We start from the raw sequence: 19,266 nt of genomic DNA, 5'->3' as shown, positions 1-19,266 counted from the left end.
AAACTGGCTCCCAACCACTTTCGCCTGCGCATTATTTTTAAAAAAAATGTAAAAATTAGAAATAGAGGGGTTAATATGGTTTTTTTATTTTATTTGATTTATGAACGATTTTTGATTTGAAAAAAATTGAAATAAAAAAACAAATTTTGTTTGTGGTTTAATGCTAATCATGATTTTTGTTTTGTTTGAGTAGAAAGAAATAGAAGATAATGTCGATATTCAATACAATTCAAGACTCTGCTTTTAATATAAATTAAGATTTTCATGGATAACAGAATATCAGCCAAAGGAGTTGTTACTGCCTCCACCTCCAACCACCACCTGCATATATATTCAATCATAAACTACAGCTACTCTTGGTATCGCTTGGTGGCAGTGTTGGCTATCTCTAGTAGATTCTCTACTACAAAACAAATCGATTTGTTATTAGGATAGAATAGATCCTAATCGAATACCTAGAGCAATCGACAGTGATTCCTTGGGAGATAGAATTAGCGATTGTGAAGTTAAGCTTGTGGTAATTGGCATCGATTAATTTGGTGTAATGGGTGACTGCTCTTTTGACGGTATTTTCCAGCTTGTAATGGGTACCATCACCAAACATTTCACAGGACAACGCCTGCCATAACGAATGTACGATAGCAGCAGTAAGGTGGGTGAAGTGGACAGTAGTACGAATAGGACCGTCGAACTTGATGCACGAGTGCTTCCAATTGCGAAGTCTATAGTTACAGTACTTGTGGTATATGTGTTTGATAAAGGAAAGGAACTGCTGAGAAACTACATTCCTGCATTTGAAGAAGAAATGCTCATGTGGGTTGCAGAGTTCAGTGAAGGTGTCACCACAGAACTCACAGACATGACCAGTGCGCTTGTGGTTGATGGGGAAGGTGTGAGAGTACAGCCGGAATATGCTGTTACGTAGCATAGGCGCTTTGACCTTGGATATATGCAGAAACTGAGATTGGAGAACCAAAGAGTGACCAATCTGGATGGTTAGTTGACCTTCAGTGTAAGGAGACTACCATCATCAGCAAGGATGGGATTGCCCGGTATGACTCTGGAGAAGTGATTGTTTCTAAAATCCATCCAAGACGAATGGAACAGTTTGAAGGATGGTGAAGAAGTTGGATTAGTAAATTTTTTGGCACAATCAAGCATGACCAAGTTTTGAAGTAACCAAATGAGTTGCTTCTACTTAACAACAGGAATCTATTAAAGACCCATATCTTATAAGCAGCAGAACGAAGAGATAGATCCCACAAATTCAGACCATCATTCCAGTGAAAGCAAGACCTGTCCAAAGACATCAAAGCGGTGAACTTTGCTTTGGCATCAGGTGCAATGGTGAAGAACCAAGCGATAAGTCTGTTGACAAGCTTGATTTGATCAGGTGTGGGCGATTCAAGATAGAAGTGGTAGAAGAGCATGCGAAGCACATAAGATTTAATGATAGTTGATTTAGCTCTAAGAGTATAAACTTTATACTTATACAGAGCTAGGTTAGCTTTAATGAGATTGATTATACTTGCCAGTTTGGAGCAGTGACCATCCGGGTTGAAATTGACACCTAAGTATCTTTCAGGCACTGTGGACACAGGGAACGGAAGGTTGGCAGTGGAAGTGTTACCGAGCGGAATGATAACCGATTTACTAGAGTTAACATCCGCAGTGGTGGATAGCTTGAACAGGTTAAACCAGTGGATGACTCTATGCAGTTCATCCAAGTTCCTGGTGAAAGCACCAGTGTCATCAGCGAACATGAGCAACTTGATTCTTTCGAGCGGTAGTGTAGAAATTTTAAAAAGGGGGTGATTAACAGTAAAAACGTTTCTATATATATAATAACTTTAAGAATAACTAATTAAATACTATAAGTAATGCTAATGATGATAAAATATAACAAAGTTCTTTATTTGTTTGTTTATTTGATAAATACATATTTTAATTGATTTAATTTTGATTATTTTATATATTTTAAAGTGTTCTATTTAACACTCTGCTCTACTTAAAGATTTACTTCTTCTTCTTTGATTGGATTTGTTGTTTCTTGTTGTTTTCATATTCTTTAATAAGATCTTTAGCATGATCCATGTTCTTTGAGTATTGCCATGTAGCTTTGTCTAAAGGATAGCCAAGCCATTTGATTTGATACTGCTTCTTCTTTCTGAACATTCGATCTCCAATGATTTGTTCTATTTCAAACTCTTCTTCATTGTCAATGATATCTGGTTGTATACCTTTAACTAATGATTCATTATCTTTGTTTAACTTGAATTGTACTAATTGATTAATATTGAAAACTTTTGTGTCTCTTTGTTGTGTAATCCAATTCTAGTTCTACGTTGATACCATTATTAAATATCTTTGTGATCTTGAACGGTCCACGATTCTTATTATTAATTGATCCTGTGTTTGTGTTCCAATCAACTTCTAAATTGATAAATTCATCTTTGACAAACATCCAATCTCCAATCTGATAAGTCGGTTTGTTCTTGATGGTTCCATCTGCTTCCAACATATCTAATTGTTTATCCAACAAACTGTCTTTGACCATCTCTCTGATCCATTCTCTATTCGATGTATTATTGTTTCTAAACATGTTAATTGGCGATACAGGAATGTATCCCAGCACTACTTCGAAAGGTGATAGTTTGATTGTTGAATTATAAGTTGAATTGATCGCGAATTGAATATTCTTAATCTCTTCATCCCACTTGTCTTTGAACTCCAACGATAGCTTCCTAGCATAGATCTGATTCTCCTGTTCGTGCGTTCACTCTGGCCATCTGATTGCGGATGTCTCGGTACGGTCATTCTTAGTTTTGATCCTACTTTCTTAAAGAGTTCTAACCACACTTCACTTGTAAAGCGAGTATCACGATCGCTTACAATTGATAACGGTAATCCAAACAATGAGAACACTTGTTGATGAATTAACTTTGCTGTACCCAATGCTGTGATTTCCTTCGTAGTTGGAATGATAGTTGTATATTTCGAAAATCGATCCACCACTACCAAAACATAATCATAACCATTAACGCTCTTTGGTAATTCCATGAAATCCATCGAAATATCCACACCAACTCCTTCTGCTATCTCCAAAGGATGTATGTTAACCTTCCTTTTCAATTCCACTCGATTCTGTTTACATTCCACACAATGCTCACAGTAATCCTTCACATTGTCATATAGATTTCTAGCATAGTAATTCGACTTCAACCTAACCCACGTTCTTAAAGTATCTCCATGACCACAGTAAGTACTTCCATGAGCTTCCGTTATTACTTCTTTAATATGCTTTTCATCTACCAAAAGTAATCTTTCATTGAAATTCTTATCCAAGATAAAAATTAATCCATTACTTTCTCCATGATTCCTTATGACGTAACTTTACCAATTCCACATCCTTACTTGACTTATAACTGTTCTTAATCTCGTCCAAGTAACTGAAATCCAATGGTATCTGGTAACACTGAAGTCTAGACAGCACATCTGCTCCCACGTTGTTCTTTCCTTCAATGTGATTGATATCATAGTTGAATTGTGACAACAACTCCAATGCCTTGAGCTGATCCTTTGTCAAGATTGCTTGATCTTTCAAATACAAGAGATTGAAATGATCTGTGTATATATTTAACTTTGGTCCTAACAAAATATCTGAATGCTTCTTCAAAAAGTATTTGATTGCCAACAGTTCACGTGCACCAATCGACTTGATCTGCTCTCCTGGTTTCAGCCTTCTTCCACTGAACAACACTGGTTTCAACACTCCTTTTTCATCTTTCTGACAGATCACCACGCTTATACCGATATCGCTTGCATCTGTATAAACAAAGTACTCCTTTGTTGGATCCGGCAACATTAGATCTACTGTATTTTTCAACTCTTTTCGCAATAAATCGAATTCTCTCTTTGCTTCGTCATTTATTTCGAAATCTGTCTTGAAAACTCTAAGTGTTTGGTCTTTTCAACAAACTTATCAACAAACTTTCGATAATAATTAAAAAATCCCAAAGTTCGCTGTACTTGTTTTGGTGTTGTTGGATACTCCATTCTATCCAGTATCTCTGTCTTCTTACTACTACTATTAATGATATTCTCTCTTATTGTTCTACCTAATATTTCTATCTCTAATCTAAATAACTTTAACTTCTTTCTACTTAAATATATTTGTCTCTCTCTACATCTAATCCAAAACATTCTGATTACTCTAACTACATTCTCTTCTAACGTCACATCGCCACTAATGAGATCATCGAAATAATTTTTTACTATGTCACTAAAATTCTCTTCGATAAACTCTGCGAATCTTGCTGGTGCTCCATTCAAACCCATAGCCATACGTAAATACCAGTAAATGCCTTTACGGGTCCTGAATGCTGTATATTTCCTTGACTCCAAATCCATCTTCACATGAAAGTAACCTTTTACAACGTCTCCGATGCTAAAATATTTACATCCTCTCAAACTATTGATTACTTCATCTACAACTGGAATCTTGTACTCTAATTCTACTGTCGCATCATTTAACTTCTTAAAATGATTTACTAATCTATCAAACACATTATTCTTATATACTGCAAATATTGGTGATTCTACTACTTGATCTAAAAACTCTTCTGGTACTTTCTCTACTATTCCTAACTCTTCTAACTCGTCTACTTTCATCTGTATATCCATCTCTTCCTTGTAAGATCGTCTGAACTGATGTTGTTTCTTCACCACAGAATCTTTCTTCAACACAATCTTATGAATGATGTCATTATCTCTTTCCATGATTTTGAAGTTTGGCGGTTTCTCTAAAGATTTCCACCATCCTCTTCTCCAATCCCTCTAAATCTTCTTTAACTATTAACTCTCTTACTTCCTCTAATATCTCTTTCTCATTATTATTATTTACTTTACTATCTATTACTATTTCTTTATCTACTTTCTGATTTACTACTACTATCTCTACTCCATTGAACTCTAAATACCACTTCTTATTTCTTATTTCTATCTTCATCTCTAACTCTTGAAGTATATCTGATCCGAAAATGATCTCGATATCTTCTTCTATATCTATTATGTTTAATTCTACATTATAAGTTTTTTTATTTATTATTATTTCTGCTGATACGGCTTTATTTATTATTTTATTTTTGTCTTCTAATGGAATTTTTATTATTTTATTTTTTATATTTTTTATTTTATCTATTTTATTTATATTTTTATTGTTTATGAATGATTTTGTTGCGCCTGTATCAATTATTATTTTTCTTTTTATTTTATTTATTTCTAATTCTATTATTAAATGATTATTATTTATTTCTAACATTAAAATTTCTTCTTCTATCTTTTCTTTTTCACCTTCCACCACTTCCTTCACCTCCGACAACCCCACGCAACTCTCCTTATTCTCGATTCATTTCGAACTTTTCACCGTCTCCCCCGCTGATGTACAGTTCTTACTGATATGACCAATACCATTGCATCTGTAACATCTCACCTCTCTCTTTGTTGAGCTATCTTTCTCCACCAGTTGAATATGATGAATATAAAATAGATCTACTTTCTAAACTACATCTTTCAAATAATCTACAACTACTACCTTTTAAATAAATCATAGATTGTTTACATTAATTAGAAAATAAAAAAAAAGAAATTTAACTTTTGATTGGACAATTTTCTCACCGAAAACAATGCAATATATTGCATGTGAACCTTTGAAGAGAAATGATATTATTCAAGTAAGTTTGTAACTATATTATTATTATTTAAACTCTAAATAACAACTAATCTTTTAAATTTGTTTATTACAAAAACAGGGAAGTAAATGTGTTTCAACTTGTTATGATGGTGATAAAACTATATATTTATTGGGTGGTCGTTCGGATAAAGGAAATATATTGTCGTTGGATTCGTACGATTTGGATACAAAGGAATTCAAGAAACTGTTGGATTTGGATCAGCAGCGACATGGTGCTTTCAGTTGCTACTTGGATGGCAAGGTTTATTTTCTCGGTGGATTCACTATATCGGGTCACGGAGTATTTGGTGAATTCAAATCGATACTGCAATACGATTGTGCCACCAACAAGTTGGAGATGTACATAAATGAACTACCGTTGTTTGGAAAGACCATTGGCTGTTGTTTCGATGGTATCGATAGTATCTATCTGTTGGTTAGCAATGGTAACTTCCTAAAGATAACAATCCCAACGAAAAGCACTACATCATTACGCTCACCTTCCATACCAAAGTATCCAGACACCAGAAGACCACTGATTTACGTCTCGAACGAAAACGATCCGTCCATCTACTTTATTGGCAGTACAAAGTATGGTAATCATTGCTTCTCTCTGAAAACCAATTCTTGGATTCAACTATTAACAGAGACCAACGACGTAGACATAAACGCAAATGCTGGTGTTTGCTTTTGAATAAAACATATTATGATCCGATATATACTCAACCCATTTGTACAAAAAAAAAAAAACAACAATAATCTTATTTTAATTTTTAGCTTTAGTTTTTAAAAATGATAATTTTATTTTGATATTTAGAGACACGTTGATCTCGGAATGAAAATATTTATAAAGATCATTGCAAAACTCAATTAACATCAAAAACTTCACATAGAGACATTATTGTTTAACTTTCACAATACCACGGAATTTTCTATTTTTTTATATATCTATTTTTCTATTATAGATTAAAATGAAAAGTTCATGAATGATAAAGTTCATAATAATGAATATATTCTATTGATTGGTCATAAAGTCAATAATATTCAACAATCTAATGACACTGATTTGTACAATTTTTTTTTTTAATCACAAGATCAAACTAGTCCAAAAAAACCCAATGAACCACGTGGTTCCTTTTTTTTAGATTTTTTGTTTTTTTGTAGTTAGTTATTCTCTAAATTACATACCCTGTTTTGCCATTAATTCTGATTTTTTATAAATGCCCATTTCAACTTCTAAAAGAGGAAAAAAGGTGATTTTATTGAGAACCAGTTGTTTCGATTTTGTTGTTTTTACAAATATTTTAATAATACTTTCTAAAAAATAGAAGTGTTGAGGTATTGTTGTTCAACTATTTATTCAGAACTAAATCTCCACTGAATAATTTGATTTCCTAGGTTCATTAATTTTTTTTTAAAGAACTTGTAACAACACCTACAACGTGGTTAACTAAATTCATCGAATATAAAATATTATTTAAAATAATTTATTATTTATTTTTTTTTGAATTCCTCAATGTCTTCTGTTTGTGTATTTAAAGATAAAATTTTTCTTTATTTTATAAAACAAACTTTCAATATATATAATAGATAAAATTAGAAGAAAATGATGAATGGACCAACAAACCAACCAAGACCATCGAGAGAAGATCTTGAGAAAATGATTAATCAAACTCCAAACATCGGAGGAGATATAAAAATAGATCCACCAGTGAATCCAGGTGGCAACCAAGCAGCAATCGATCAAGCGAATGCAGCGATGGCTCAAGCAAACAATCAAGCAAATCAATCGAATTCCACAAATGATCAAGCAAGTGCTCAACTGGCAGAGGCAATGAAACAAATGGAAGAGGCCAGAAAACAAGCTGAGCTTGCAAAACAAAAAGCCGATGAGGATATTAAAAATAATACCACATCCCCTTAGGAATCTTTAGGTCGAATCAAGTCCAACTTTGCACCCAACAGATCATTTTATGTAATATCAAATTTGTTAAAAGTCTAGACCCCGATCGATACATCATTCTTCTACATTAGTAGTTTGTTATTAAATAAATAATTTAAATTCTTTTTATACTTTTTTTACTACAATTAATTAAATTTAAACCTATTTCCCAGCTGTGGGGTTCATACACCTCACTTTTTTTCACTTTTTTTTATTTGTCTCGGAAGCTCAATATTTATAAATATTTAAATGGATAACAAGAAGAATAATAATAATAATAATAATAATAATAATAATAATAATAATAATAATAATAATAATAATAATAGTATTTTCATTGATTTAGAATGTTCAGAACATAAAAAGGTGTTTGAATATATATGTTTAATGTGCAATCAATTATTTTGTTATCGATGTGCCAATGATCATACAAAGTCACATGCACCACCACCACTGTGATCATGCAGATGAATCAAATCACTTTTAAATAAAATAAATAAAGATAGTAGTAATATTAATAAAGATAACATCAGTAATAATAATAGCAATAAAGATAATTATCTTCAAACACATATCGATAGTTTATGGATAAAGATTAAAAGTTCATCTCATGAAATTGAATCACTCTCACAAAACATAGACACAATCAGCAATCACTTTCAACAACTTCATCAATATTTAATTGTCGAAGAACATAAACTAAAGAAACCAATCATTAATGTTATCGATAAATTAAGAGATGAAATCAATCAACATCTTGATCAATTGAATCGATTATCAACATTGTCGATCTTTATCAACATCATTATAATCAACAACAACAACAACAACAAGCAAATAATGATAATGATAGTAGTTTAGAATATATTGGCAATGATGATGATATTACAGTTCAATATTCAATAGAATCAATGATTAAAAGTATTCAATCATCACAAACAATCATTGAATTTATCGATAATAACAATAAAACTATCTTTAATCAACATAATAACAATAATAATATGATAAACTATTATAAAGATAATATTGATAATATAGATTCAATCATTTTATTGTTAATTAATTATCACAATCATAAATTTCAATCAAAGTTAAACAACATTTCAAACATCGAAATTAAATTTAACAAATCGATATGATAACTATTTAGTATCAACTTTAAAGATGAGGTTTTTTTTTTTTTTTTAAATCGAACGCTAATCTATTTGATCTAGCTATCTTTATTTTTGTTATTGGATTTTTTTTTTTTAACTGTAAATATGCGCGCATCCTGCCCTTCATGTAAAAAATTTATATGGACTAGAAGGGTATCGATCCCTTTACCTCTCGCATGCTAAGCGAGCGCTCTACCATCTGAGCTACAAGCCCTTTGTTGTTGGAAATTGGCAAAATTTCATTTTTTAACTTAAATTGAATCAAAATTAAAAACTTATAACAAGAGATGTTACAATAAATAATAGAAATCAAGATATATCCTTTTACTCAGCAGGTAATTTGTAACAAGAGATAAATATTATACTGAATCAATGACGAATGATCTTGTATGAATGGACTGGATTCGCTAAAAGCCTTAGAAGGATATTAGAAACAATCACATTTTGATTATCGATTGATGTTTCCATCTTTAGTTGATTATCGATTTTTTTAATTAACAAAACACATAATAATTATAACTCTTTTCGATATACAAAAATAAAAGATATACAAAATAATAATTAATTTTACAAAAAACTTTTATTTAATATCGAATTGCACTTTAAAATTTTCTTATTTACAACCATACAATGGTTCACTTAAATACAATACTATTTGACCTAAAATAATAAATGGTGCAAGAATAGGACTGAACGACCATCCAATATCAAATCCCCAACTCAATCCACCAGCTTTGACACCATTTGAGAAATATTTACTACCAGTTCCGTTCATGTCCATACAGAATCTACCTCCAATAGTTGTATTGACTTGTGTAATATTATCACAATCCTATAAAATTTAAATATATTAATAATAAGAACATTGAAATTAATTTTAAAAATTGTAATTTAAAAAACTTACTGAATTAATTGCCATTGACATCAATCTTGGGATAAATGTTGATAAGACCGAGAAAAAGAAAACCAAAATCAGACTGTATCTACTGATAAACGAAAAAACAATGTGTCTAACAAAGAATACTCTGTGTAGAATCACCACTACCAAGGTAAGACAACAGAAAGCACAGATTAGAATATTGAAAATGTATGATACAGAGATTATCTTATTAACACTATTAAGACCAACATCTCTTGGATCGGTTTCCTGATAGACAGATACATTGGTATGGTCGATAGTCATATGATTATAATAAAATCTATATTCTATATCGGTGGCTTCACCAGTAAACTGAGTAAAATTATACCATGATACTAAATTTTAGAATTACAAAAAAAACATTAATAAATTAAATTTTAAATATTAAATTATATATATTTATTACTTTTAAATGATGGAATAACAAGAATGATTACACATGACATTAAAAATATTGCAATTATAGAAAATTTATCGTATAATGTTAATTTTGTCATTTTGTTTTTATTTATAGATTATTATTATTACTATTTCTTTTAAATCTTTAAATCTTTTTTTTTTAAATAAATAAATAAATAAATAAATAATTTGTATTTCAAAGTTATTAAATATTATTATTTCTACTACTTGATTGAATGTTGTTGATAATCTACTATTTATATAGTAGTAATTGTTGTTTTTATTAAAATTTGGAGTCAATTTGTTGTTGTTGTTGATTTATATTCTTTCTCAATTGATTGATTGATAAAGAGAGGTGAATGATAATTTGGAGTCAACTCTATCACCACAAACACCTACTACTTTACACAGCCAAATCAATTCACCACCACCTTTATTAACTTTTAAGGTAGTAAGTAACAATCACAACAGACAATATAACAAGATAAAGAGTAGCTACTGCTATTACTTCAAACACAACATCTTTATTGTTATCATTATTATTATTAAAAACTTAATACATGCTACTTACTTGAATGTATATTTATTTTTAATTATTTTGTTGGTTGTATATTAACCAAACAACAACAACAACAACATAACACCAAAAGCATCAGATTGATTATAGTGATAATCATACCTTTATCAACAGAAATCTCATCTGCTGATCTCGCACATGTTAATTTGATAAGTTAGGGAACTGTTGTTTTGTTTTTCTAATATGAATATATGGTATGGTATATAATAACCTTAACACACATGACCAATGTGGTTATTGGAGGTTTTAACACTAACACAACACACAACGTTGTATATATACATATATCAATCAGGCAAAGAAAGTAAACCAAAAAAAAAAAAAACAACATTATTAATTTAGTATACTGATCAAAGGAGGTGAAAGGGGGGAAAGAAGTAATGAGAAGACAAATTTTTATCTGACTATAATTAATACTTTGTGTTGTTGTTATTATAAAGTTGGTGTTTTTGATAATCTATGTGTGTGTGTAAGTGTGTTGTCAGTTCGTAAGGGTTAAAAATAATATTAAAATAACTTTTTTAAATATATATATATGTATTTTTTTTATTGATTCCCTGTAAACTTTATAAGTAGATAAACAGTTTATCATATTTCATTGTATTATTTTGTTGTCGTGGTTGATACACAACAACTGAATTAATATGTAGATAGAAGTACAATAACTTGGAATATGGTTAAATTTTTAAACAGTAATATTACCTTTCATTTGAAATTTAAAATGATACAAAGAGAGGTGCTACCAAATTTAGATTAATTTGAGGCAATATCATTGATACGTAGGGAACTGCAAATAACAAACAAAACAATGTTCTTCTTACAATTGTTTTCATCCAATTGGGAAATTGGAATAAAACAAAATAAATATAAATAGATTCTGTTGTGTTTTGTTTTGTTTTTATCTATCTTTAAAAAGATAGATATTTGATTTTTGATTGAATTGAATTGATGGACGAATCGATTATTGTTGTCGCTGTTGATATGTTATGTTACACTAATTATTTGGTTTACTACTATTAATATTGCTATTATTATTTTATATAATGACTATTTATATATATTGTTTATTTATTCAAGCTGACCACAGTCTTTAATAATAACAGGTGTAACTGGTTGATCGTTTTGCTTGGTGGGAGTCTTCTCAATTTCATATACTACATCCATTCCAGAGATTACTTTTCCAAACACAACATGCTTCTTATCTAAAAACGGTGTATTTACTGTAGTTATGAAAAATTGTGATCCATTTGCTATCATAACAAATAAAACGATTAACTCTATATTCTAATCAATGATTGATAACGATTCACCTATATACATACTATTTTTTCCAGCGTTTGCCATTGACAATACACCGACATCATGCTTTACATTGAAATTTTCATCTTGATATGAAATTGAAGAAATATGATGATGTTAATAATAATGATAATGTTATAATTTTTCATTTTATACTTTATTAATGACTACATTACCATCGAATTTTGTACCATATATAGATTCACCACCTACACCAATACCATGTGTGAAATCACCACCTTGAATGACCTTTGATATATATATATATATATAATAATACAGAGAAAAGATGAATTGTTAGATCGACTTGATATGATTGATTTGAATGATGGATGATGTGGGTAAGATTAACATACAAAGCTCTTACAAACTCTATGAATTCTTGAACCTTTATAGTGAAGTTGTTTACCCATTTTACCGATACCTTTTTCACCGGTAGTCAAAGCTCTGAAATTCTCTGATGTCTTTGGTGTGATATCGTTAAACAATTCAAATACGATTCTACCCAAACTCTTATCACCTTGAATCATATCAAAGAATACTTTACTTCTCTTTCCTGCCATTCTTCTTCTACTTCTTCTTCTTCTTCTTTTGTTGACAAATAAAACTATATTAAATATTCAAAAATAAATGAAATGAGTAGTCAATCATCTGATCAACTATTTGAAGCATGTCTGAAAAAATAAAAATATAAAAAAAAAACAAAAGAAAATGAAAAGACGACCGACAACACTTAATACCATTTATTGAATTAATGAACAATGTATAAATTTTTAACAAAATCTAGAATATTATTTAATAGAAGCTATACAACTATTGGCAATTCAACAATAGCAACAATAACAAAACCAAGAACAACATCAATATATATTCATTGGCCATACTGTAGTAAGATATGTCCGTATTGTAGCTTCAATAAATATATGGATGGTCCACATGTTGACCATTCAGCTATGAAACAATCGTTCCTAACAGAGTTGAATCAGATCGTCAAGAAATATTATGGAGAAAATGGTAGTGATTTACCGAAATTGACATCTATCTATTTTGGTGGTGGAACACCTTCTTTGGCACCTGTAGATACCATTACATCTATTGTAAATGAATCATTGAAACTTTTCAATGTAGACAGACAACAGCTACTACAACAACATCAGAACGACAATCATGATCATTCATTGGAGATTACACTTGAAGTCAATCCAGACAAGATTGACATTGATAAACTTTCTGATTTTAAAAATCATTCACTTATCAATAGAGTATCACTAGGTGTACAAGTAAGCTATATCTAACGACTTTATATGTAAATATAGCTATATTTAAACTAATAATATTAATCAGGCATTCAATGATAAAGATTTAAAATTCTTAGGTAGAACTCATACAGCTAATGATGCAAAACAAGCAATTTCAAAATGCAATCAACTATTTAAACGAGTAAACTTTGATTTAATATATGCAAGACATCAAAATCAAACTAAAGAACAATGGAAACAAGAGATAAACGAAGCAATAGATCTATGTGAAAGAGGTCATATCTCATTATATAGCTTATGTTTTGAGGAAGGAACAAAGTAAGTAGTATTATTTATATAATGTTAAATCATTCAAAAAAGAGTAAAGCAACCAACTAATTTATAAACAATTCAATTATTTATATGTATATATATATATAGCTTTTAATAAAAGATTAAATAATAAGAAAAATAATCAGATTATACCTGCGGATCATGATTTAAACTTTGAACTCTATGAGATTGCAAAGCAGCAATTGGAGAGAGCAGGTATCAATCAATATGAAATCAGTAACTTTTCAAGAGAGAATCAAAGAAGTAGACACAATCTAAACTATTGGAGAGGTGGTGATTATATTGGTATTGGTCCTGGTGCATGCTCGAGAATAACCAAACTGGATGGCACTAGACACAGTTTGAAATGTGTATTGCATCCGAGGAGTTGGATCACTCAGGTGACGGATACCGGCGATGGTCTTGACACCGTAGAATCGAAACAACTGACAATCGAAGAGAGAGTCAATGAATTACTTCTAATGGGACTGCGAACCGTTGAAGGTGTAAATAGAGAAACATTCAAATCGATAACCAACGGCAAAGACATAGAGGATGTACTCTCCGCCACCAAACTTAAATATCTTATTTCAAACGGAATGTTATCACTAGATAATAATAGATTATGTTCAACAACCAAAGGATTTATGTTATTAGATAAAATTATATTAGAAATATGTTTATAAACATCAATTAGTTTAGTTTATGAGATAATAATATCTCTTAATAATATAAAAATTTGACAACCATTGTAATTGAGTTGCCAGCGTTCATTTTAATTTTCAGTTTCTGTGAGGTGGTAACTCTGTTACCGTGGCTGGAAGTTGGATTGTCGCAATTATAATTTTTTTTGAGTTTCCTTTTGAGTGCTGCAACTCAGTTTAATTTAGTTTAATTTAATTTAGTTTTATTTGTTAATTTAAGTGTGTGTGTGTGTGTGTTTATTTGAATTCAATTAATATTTCATCGACGGCAACGTTGGTACCTGGTGTAACTTTAATTGATTTAATTTCACAGTCTCTTGGTGCACGTAATACATTTTGCATCTTCATGGCCTCAATAATGCAGAGTTCTTGACCGAGGACAACCTTGTCACCGACCTTGACGGCGACAGAGAGGATAGCACCTGGCATCGGTGAGAGAAGGGCGTTCGACGAATCGACGGTCTTCTTCTCTGGCATGTAACGGACGAGTTCCTCTTCGTCTGGAGTTCTAACGATAACTGGGATCTTGGTACCGTGGAATTGTAAAAGATAGGCATGAGTGGTACGGTCGTGGATTTGGAATCTGTGGACGTTACCACCGATGGTGACCTTGATGATCTCGAGTGATTCCTCTTCGACACCAACCTCGAAACTCTTTGTAACGGTCTCTGACTTTTCATCGATGAATTGAATTGAATATTTATCCTTTCCTGCTTCGAATCTAACTAAATGCTTAACATTTCCAACTGTAACAGCAAAGAATTCATCCTATCAATTGATTGTAATTTCAATTATTATTAGTCATTGTTATTGCTTATATTTAACATTAACACTACTGTGATTACTTACTGGAACTAATGGATTTTGTTTGGCTTGATTTGAACTGTTGGTAAGTAATTTATATTGATCCATGTAACGGAGGATGACACCACAGATGGTGAGTTGCTCGATTTGCTTTGGTGAAAAGTTGTATCCCTTGAAACCGTCGGGGTATTCCTCGGGGATGAATTTGGTGCTGATGTCACCGCTGAGGAACTTCTCGTTCTCCATGACGTCACGCAAGAATGGAACGTTGTGGTTGACACCCTTGATGTAGTATTCGTCGAGTGCCTTCTTCATACGAATGATGGCAGACTTACGAGTGTCACCGTAGGTGATCAACTTGGAGATCAACGGGTCGTAGTAGGTGGAGATTTCACCACCCTCGAAAATACCACCGTCGATACGCACACCCTGACCTTCGGGACGGATGTATTTCTTTGATTCTACCGATCGATGGCAAGAAGTTACGGTAGGGATCTTCGGCGTAGACACGCGACTCCATAGCCCATCCCTTGATCTTGACGTCCTCCTGTTGCAACTTTAGCTTCTCACCGTAGGCAATACGGATCATGTGTTCGACCAAATCCTGACCGGTGATCTCCTCTGTGATTGGATGCTCCACTTGCAAACGAGTGTTCATCTCGAGGAAGTAGAAATTCTTTTGCGAGTCGACGAGGAACTCGACGGTACCGGCCGACTTGTAGCCGACGGCCTTGCAGAGAGCGGCAGCTTGACGACCCATAGCAGTACGAGTGGCGTCGTCGAGGAATGGCGATGGCGCCTCTTCAATAACCTTTTGGTTACGACGCTGGATGGAACACTCACGCTCCGGGAAGTAGAGGGCGGTCTCACCGTCGGAAAGCACCTGAATCTCAATGTGTCTGCCACGATCGATGTACTTCTCGATCAACATACGATCGTCACCAAACGACGACTTGGCTTCCTGCTTTGAGAGACGGAATCCAATCTCGACGTCCTTGTCGTTCCAAGCGATACGCATACCCTTTCCACCACCACCGGCCGATGCCTTCACCATCACCGGATAGCCAATCGAGTTGGCAGTCTTGATCACCTCCTCGAGCGTGTCGACCTCACCGATGAATCCAGGAATAACACTGACACCTGCATTCTTTGCGATCTTCTTTGATTCGATCTTGTCTCCGAGAGCGTGCATAGCATAGCTACCCGGTCCGATAAAGGTGACACCGATATTCTCGAGTTCCTTGACGAAATGACTGTTCTCCGAGAGGAAACCGTAACCTGGATGCACGGCTTGTGCTCCAGTCTTCTTGATGGCTTCGACGATGGCGTCGATATTCAAATAGGACTGGCTGGTTGGTGCTGGTCCAACACAGACTGCTTCGTCGGCCTCACGAACGTGACGGGCATATCTATCGGCATCACTGTGAATTGCAACTGTCTTGATACCCATCTTACGACATGTTTGCATAACACGACATGCAATCTCACCTCTATTTGCAATCAAAATTTTTTCAAACATCTAGAAAAAAATAATAGTGTCATACGATTGATTGATATCAACCAAAATTAGTTAGTTAATTTCCAAAAAACACTCTTAACACAACACTGTCTTTTTTATTGTTTATGTAAAAAGGAATATATTTATATAGGGATTGGGAAAAGATATAGTAATGTAGTAATGTAGTAATGTTGTTTAATACATACAAAATTTGGATTGGTAGAATGGAAAGATCTGAATTGCATAGAAATTGAAGAAGCTAAGTTCTTCTTTCCGTTAGCGGAACCACTGAATAATCTATTCATTTTTTGTTGTTATTTATTTTTATTTATCTACTATATTCTATTATTACTGATGAGAATGATAACCTATCTAAATCTAATTATATTAATAATAATATAATAATTTAAATACAATATAGTTGAATTTATAAAAAAAAATAAATAAATAGATAAAATAAATTAATGAACAAACAATAATCGATTAAAGTGATGATGCTTCTTTTGCTCAGAGTGAAATTTAAAAAAAAAAAAAGTTGATCATTTTTTTTAAAAAAAAAATTTTTAATCAAAAAAAAAAAAAAAATCAATCAAAGAAATTTCATATGATGAATGCACAATTGTCTGTGTATTTAAAAATAGATTGAAGTTTTTGTTAACTATATCTTCAAAGTTCAGTTTGGTTGGTAGTTAGAGAATGTTAGCTTTTGTCATTTTCATATCTATCTCAAACATTGTAAAAAAAATAATAATAATAAAGTTTTATTTAAATTATCTATTAATATTAAAATGTTGCTAAAAAAATCACAAAACACAACATCATTTAAACATATAACAGTTATAAAGCTTTCTTTATCTGATTCCTTATGATTGTTTTTAGGTTCATCTGAAACAAAATCGATTGTGTGATTTAAAAAAAAAATGGCGATATGAAAAAACAAAAAAAAACCAAAAACTAAACTTTTCAAAAGATGTCGATAAATTAAAAGAAAAAACAAATGGTATGATTTTGGGTTTGGTTTTTCATGATAAAAAAAAAACATCCAACCAACAAACAAACCAAATTATATCTTATTTATTATTTTTTCAAAACAGATGAAAAATATAGATATATAATTATTTATTTATTTATTTTTAAATAATTTATTTTTGATAATATTTGTTTAAAAATTGTATTATATATATTGAAAACACACCTCTAGAATAGAATAATAAATTATTATTAGAGATAAAAACGTTATTTAAGAAGGAGGTCAAGGTAATGAACAATTGAAAATAGTACTATTATGAATCACACATCAAATCTCCGCACTCAAATCAATCTAATAGTAATAAAGTTGATTGATTTTATTATCATTGCATAGAATTACAGGCATAGTTTTACAATTTGTCATTGGAAACAATAGTAGTAGCAATAAAATTTGTATTTATTGGCAATCATCAAATTGAAACATAGCATTTATAATTAATATTCTCGTGTGTCAACTTTATCATCATTAGATTGATAAATATTACCAAATCAATATAAAACAGTATTGAAGAAGAAGAACTCCTCGTTATTGACATCATATCTTTATCTTAATATTATCATTTAACAGCATCATCATCATCAACATCATCAATCAGCATCATCTCATCAATCATTTATAAATAAAAATATTGCCATACCAACAAACAAACAATTTTTGTGAAATCGAATAATTATTGGGGAGAGCGAGTATCTTTTATATTTTATATTTATTTTTTTTGGTTTAATTAAAACAACATTTACATTAATAATAATAATTATTATTATTTATCAGTTGTGATTGCTTTGACAATCATTGCCAAACAATTAAAATCAAATCAATTGATTCGAAATAATATATATATTGGCAATAAATACCATTTGGTTGCTTCTCCACATCCACCACCCTTTCATTCACTCATTTTGTTTTCATTCTAAATACTAAAAACCATTAATGGTTTCATATGAACATATATAAATACCACCAGTAAGGTATTAAATAATCAACTAATAAATAACCACACAAAAACAAACAACGACAATGAATGATTGGATATTTGAAAAAGAGGAATAATATAGTTGTCTTTTATTATTGTTGTTATTATTATTACCAGGTAGTAATGGTGGTGGGTCTAATTTAATTAAACATATATGTATAAATATTTAAATAGTAATTGAGGTGACCATCAAGATATGAATATTTTTAATTTAGATCCATCTATTTTTAGAGATGTTCGTTTGTTGTTGTTGTTGATTAAACTAAATTCATTGGTAATTCATAGGATTGGATCGAATTGAATTGATAGTACGTCGTCTTTTTTGCTTATTTCAATATAATCAACAGTAATAATAATAATATGGACATATTAATTCATTTTCCCATCAAATCAAACAAACTAAATTCGAAAAGAAATGATTGAACCTACCTACCTAACCTTCATCTAATATCCACATCACATATCGATAAAAACTTGTTGTTAACCACATCTATTAAACAATGTTCACTCACACACACATGTTTACTCCAATAACAACACACTACACACAATTCCAACCAAGCACAACACACATACTCTTACTCTCTCTCTCTCTATCAAATTCAACCCAAAACAAACACAAGTGAGAACAGATTTGTTTTTTTTTTTCATTTTGTTTTTCC

At 31.3% G+C, this 19,266-nt stretch overlaps 9 protein-coding genes and 1 non-coding gene across 10 annotated transcripts; 4 read left to right on the top strand and 6 right to left on the bottom strand.

The window, feature by feature from the left end:
* Positions 1–333: 333 nt before the first annotated feature.
* PPL_10579 (uncharacterized protein) lies at positions 334–4,671 on the bottom strand (the record flags this gene model as incomplete). Its single annotated transcript, XM_020581347.1, has 9 exons — positions 334–400; positions 922–1,005; positions 2,021–2,282; positions 2,353–2,740; positions 2,836–3,095; positions 3,267–3,322; positions 3,366–3,597; positions 3,811–3,966; positions 4,083–4,671. 9 exons carry the CDS (start codon positions 4,669–4,671, stop codon positions 334–336), a joined length of 2,094 nt encoding a protein of 697 aa, XP_020428134.1.
* A 94-nt stretch (positions 4,672–4,765) lies between these two features.
* PPL_10578 (uncharacterized protein) lies at positions 4,766–5,609 on the bottom strand (the record flags this gene model as incomplete). The annotated part of the gene is made up of 2 exons (XM_020581346.1): positions 4,766–5,064; positions 5,555–5,609. The coding sequence occupies 2 exons, from the start codon at positions 5,607–5,609 to the stop codon at positions 4,766–4,768; spliced, it is 354 nt and encodes a 117-aa protein (XP_020428133.1).
* Positions 5,610–5,684: 75 nt separating this feature from the next.
* Positions 5,685–6,640, top strand: PPL_10577 (uncharacterized protein; the record flags this gene model as incomplete). The annotated part of the gene is made up of 3 exons (XM_020581345.1): positions 5,685–5,732; positions 5,811–6,411; positions 6,585–6,640. 3 exons carry the CDS (start codon positions 5,685–5,687, stop codon positions 6,638–6,640), a joined length of 705 nt encoding a protein of 234 aa, XP_020428132.1.
* A 697-nt stretch (positions 6,641–7,337) lies between these two features.
* On the top strand, positions 7,338–7,655 carry PPL_10576 (uncharacterized protein; the record flags this gene model as incomplete). Its single annotated transcript, XM_020581344.1, has 1 exon — positions 7,338–7,655. One exon carries the CDS (start codon positions 7,338–7,340, stop codon positions 7,653–7,655), a length of 318 nt encoding a protein of 105 aa, XP_020428131.1.
* Positions 7,656–7,922: 267 nt separating this feature from the next.
* PPL_10575 (uncharacterized protein) lies at positions 7,923–8,815 on the top strand (the record flags this gene model as incomplete). Its single annotated transcript, XM_020581343.1, has 3 exons — positions 7,923–8,001; positions 8,176–8,458; positions 8,527–8,815. 3 exons carry the CDS (start codon positions 7,923–7,925, stop codon positions 8,813–8,815), a joined length of 651 nt encoding a protein of 216 aa, XP_020428130.1.
* Positions 8,816–8,971: 156 nt separating this feature from the next.
* On the bottom strand, positions 8,972–9,044 carry PPL_10574. Its single transcript has one exon. It is a non-coding gene; the product is annotated as a tRNA-Ala (tRNA).
* Positions 9,045–9,199: 155 nt separating this feature from the next.
* PPL_10573 (uncharacterized protein) lies at positions 9,200–10,246 on the bottom strand (the record flags this gene model as incomplete). The annotated part of the gene is made up of 4 exons (XM_020581342.1): positions 9,200–9,237; positions 9,452–9,662; positions 9,735–10,084; positions 10,156–10,246. The coding sequence occupies 4 exons, from the start codon at positions 10,244–10,246 to the stop codon at positions 9,200–9,202; spliced, it is 690 nt and encodes a 229-aa protein (XP_020428129.1).
* Positions 10,247–11,793: 1,547 nt separating this feature from the next.
* ppiD (tetratricopeptide-like helical domain-containing protein) lies at positions 11,794–12,587 on the bottom strand (the record flags this gene model as incomplete). Its single annotated transcript, XM_020581341.1, has 4 exons — positions 11,794–11,975; positions 12,048–12,110; positions 12,201–12,273; positions 12,381–12,587. 4 exons carry the CDS (start codon positions 12,585–12,587, stop codon positions 11,794–11,796), a joined length of 525 nt encoding a protein of 174 aa, XP_020428128.1.
* A 198-nt stretch (positions 12,588–12,785) lies between these two features.
* PPL_10571 (coproporphyrinogen-III oxidase family protein) lies at positions 12,786–14,281 on the top strand (the record flags this gene model as incomplete). The annotated part of the gene is made up of 3 exons (XM_020581340.1): positions 12,786–13,304; positions 13,369–13,601; positions 13,717–14,281. 3 exons carry the CDS (start codon positions 12,786–12,788, stop codon positions 14,279–14,281), a joined length of 1,317 nt encoding a protein of 438 aa, XP_020428127.1.
* A 255-nt stretch (positions 14,282–14,536) lies between these two features.
* Positions 14,537–16,906, bottom strand: pccA (propionyl-CoA carboxylase; the record flags this gene model as incomplete). Its single annotated transcript, XM_020581339.1, has 4 exons — positions 14,537–15,067; positions 15,149–15,564; positions 15,590–16,622; positions 16,808–16,906. The coding sequence occupies 4 exons, from the start codon at positions 16,904–16,906 to the stop codon at positions 14,537–14,539; spliced, it is 2,079 nt and encodes a 692-aa protein (XP_020428126.1).
* Between the last annotated feature and the right edge of the window lie 2,360 nt (positions 16,907–19,266).

This window comes from Heterostelium album (assembly GCF_000004825.1).
Source record: "Heterostelium album PN500 unplaced genomic scaffold PPL_scaffold14, whole genome shotgun sequence".
Lineage (NCBI taxonomy): Eukaryota > Evosea > Eumycetozoa > Acytosteliales > Acytosteliaceae > Heterostelium > Heterostelium album.
This window is presented reverse-complemented; position numbering and strand designations above follow the sequence as displayed.